Source organism: Salvia hispanica, chromosome 2 (genome assembly GCF_029641045.1).
Source record: "Salvia hispanica isolate PSC_SH4W2 chromosome 2, Shi_PSC_v1, whole genome shotgun sequence".
Lineage (NCBI taxonomy): Eukaryota > Viridiplantae > Streptophyta > Magnoliopsida > Lamiales > Lamiaceae > Salvia > Salvia hispanica.
In genome coordinates this window covers 52,658,162-52,661,300 of record NC_142693.1, presented here as the reverse complement: position 1 = coordinate 52,661,300, position 3,139 = coordinate 52,658,162, and the positions used below count along the sequence as shown (strand labels likewise).

Here is a 3,139-nt window from a genome sequence, read left to right as displayed (position 1 = left end):
GCGTGGAGTTTTCCATTCAACATAAATAAGGAAGGCAAGTTAATCAAATTCTGTCAATTAGTAACTTTCATAAATGATAAGTTTAATACCATATTTTTCTTTTAATGTCTTATGGAAAAAATTTTCTGCATGCTACGTGTCTGAATTTAACGTCATTTTGAACGTTTTGTCTAGGTGGTACTTTCTGTTTGCTACATCAGTATAAAGTTTCTGTTGATTATTAAGTTATGGATCAATTAATTAAAATGTTAAAAGTTATGATTTAATCTGTCATTTTTTAAAATCGTGGCATTGTCCAAAATTTGATTAAACTTTATGATTTTTCGAACAAATTACCTAAGACATAGTTGATCCAAGTTTGAAAATAAATTCCATGATTAGTTGGAATGGCTGGTTTTTAATTTATGATATATACCTAATTATGGTGGAACCCACCCACCCATCTTAATGAATTCAAGTATAAATACATAACACAACACTCCGAAGTGGTGCCGGTATCCACTAAGACCAAAAAGATCCGCCTGCCCTGCATCTAATTATAGTGTTGTGTCACTTTCCTACTACTTATAAGTATTACTACTAACTAACAACTACTTCTATCTCATCTCATCACTTCTCAACCAACCACACTTTAGTAGAGTTGTGATTGTGATGAGGGACAGCAGTAGCAGGAAGCAAGGTGCTGCGTCGCCTTGCGCGGCGTGCAAGCTCCTCCGCCGGAGATGTGCAGAAGATTGCGTTTTCGCGCCTTATTTTCCGGCAGAGGAGCCACACAAGTTCGCCAGCGTGCATAAGGTCTTTGGCGCTAGCAATGTTAACAAGATGCTCCAGGTTCACTTATATCTTCTTACCTTATTAGTAGACTTGATAACGATTATGTCTTATTTATATATTCTTCGATAACTCTGTCCTAACACAGGACCACATAAATTAGTTAGTGATAGTTATACATGCATGTAACAAATGCATCAACAAGTGAAAATTGTTGTACATATATATTTAATTAGTTACACAAGTGAAAATTAAATAACACTTATTTCAAATTGCAACCCAATCTCATTTTCAGAAAAAAATTCTTAGGTTCTAAATTTTATTAGGGAATTCCTATAACTGAAACTATATATATTCTTGAAGTTGAGATGGAAGATGTAATGCTATTTTGTAGGTTATCTACAAATAATTACTTGAAGGATATTTGCCTCTAGTGTTCTAGTGCCTGTGTATTGCTATTCAAAAGTAGTTTAACAGAAGTTAATTAACACTTTAATGATTCTTTCTTTTTTTTGTTTTGTTTCCTTTTTCAATGAGGGGTTTTAATCGCTTGTACGAATTGGCCCAAGTGACCATATATAGTTTAAAAGTTGTCACTACAAATCCTAAAGCAAATCTAGCTAAATCTACTTTATGGAACAAGTTCTATTTTAATATTACCACTACGACGATGGCAGTTAAAACAGTTTTGTGTAGCCATATTTCAAATGTTTTAATCAAAAGGTCACTCTTGAATCTAGTAAGAAAATACTCCCTTATGTCAACCTAGAAAGTTAATTACTAGTACTATTCGTATTTCACTACAACAAATATGTCTAGTGACGTAGTTTTAGTGACACTAAATTTTTCATTATTTCGATCTGTCCGCAAATATGTGTCTCATATTTTCTTTTCGGTCCATCATCCTTGTTGCATTTACTTTTTACTATATTTAGTAAGCGGGACTCACATTAGACTCTCTACTCACATTTAATTATACAAACTCATAGTAGTACAAAAAAGTGGGATTCATATTTCTTTAGCTTTTTACACCTGCATTTCTTTGCACCTTTCAAAACCCGAGTTTAGTCAAAGTGGTACACATATTTGTGAACACGGCAGTATATTCCAAGAATTGAATTGGTTTAATTCATCATTAATTTAGGTATTTTGATGTCTTTTTCTTTGCAAAATCACCTTTTTTAGATGCCTCAACTAATGCTTGTGAGTATGAAAAAAGAAAATGAATACTATAAAAGAAGGCATGCATGGGTGAAACAATTGATTAGTTTGCATGACTTCTCAATCTTTATTTCTTACATATTTATTAGTTGTTACAAAGGATTGAATATCAAAAGTATAGTAAAAAGATAAAGAGAAAAGACGCGGCGTCGTCCTTCGTTCTCCTAATTTAAAGTAAATGTGGTTCGCAAAGGATTATTAAAGAATTACATCATGCATAAAGAAAAGGAGAGAAAAATTAAAAAAAAAAAATCAAAAAATCAAAATTGGTTCGTAAAATAAAAAAAAGTAAGCAAGTGGGGTCCAAGAACTAAACCTTTTTAGTTGTTGAAATTGCTAATTACGTGAAATATTCCAATTTTAATTCTCCAGCGAAAATAGATCAAATGTATTGTTCCCAACACTATGTAACCTCTATGCAAAAGATAGAGAGTTAACTTTGATAAATCATAGATCGAACCGTTGAATCTAAAAAATCGAGTGTTATCATATAGTTTTGTATCGGCTAAATAATTGGCATGAAAAAATAGACTAACTTTAAAATCGAATACAGGATTTGCCGGAACATCAGAGAGGAGACGCGGTAAGCTCATTGGTGTACGAAGCGAACGCGCGAGTGAGAGATCCAGTCTATGGATGCGTAGGCGCGATATCATCCCTGCAACAACAAATTGACGCACTACAAACGCAGCTTGCGCTTGCGCAGGCGGAAGTAGTCCACATGCGCATGCGCCACTACTCTTCTTCAGCCGAATGCGCGTCTCCCTCCACGCGCGGAAGAAGGTCTCACAATCACCACCCCAAGTCCTCTGAATCCATCTGGCATTAGCTTCTCATCTTTCAATGTTGGCATTTTCTTTGATGTTTGCTTTAAATTTGTGTTTTTTTCTTTTATAATTTTTTTTTTCGGGCTTCATACATACATACATACACGTCTTGCCTGACGGGGCAGGATGATGGTGGTCGCCTCGCCGGTCAGAGTCGGGGTGGTTAACAATATTGTAAATGCGAAAAAAAGGAAAAACATACAATCATAAGGTATATAGTATACTATAGTTATGCTTCTGGAGTTTGACAATTTTAAAAAAGTTTGTTGTGTATTTTTATTTAGATTAAGATTGTCTCAATCGTAGCGTTTTGCTTGTTA

At 34.2% G+C, this 3,139-nt stretch overlaps 1 protein-coding gene across 1 annotated transcript; it reads left to right on the top strand.

Moving 5' to 3' along the window:
- The first annotated feature begins 516 nt into the window (after positions 1-516).
- LOC125221591 (LOB domain-containing protein 4-like) lies at positions 517-3,139 on the top strand. The gene is made up of 2 exons (XM_089065643.1): positions 517-831; positions 2,546-3,139. Exons 1-2 carry the CDS (start codon positions 652-654, stop codon positions 2,819-2,821), a joined length of 456 nt encoding a protein of 151 aa, XP_088921769.1. The 5' UTR covers positions 517-651; the 3' UTR covers positions 2,822-3,139.

Coding starts and splice junctions, on each gene's coding strand:
- LOC125221591 (XM_089065643.1), top strand. CDS start 652: ATGAGGGACAGCAGTAGCAGGAAGCAAGGTGCTGCGTCGCCTTGCGCG. Junction 832..2,545: donor ATGTTAACAAGATGCTCCAG/GTTCACTTATAT, acceptor AATCGAATACAG/GATTTGCCGGAACATCAGAG.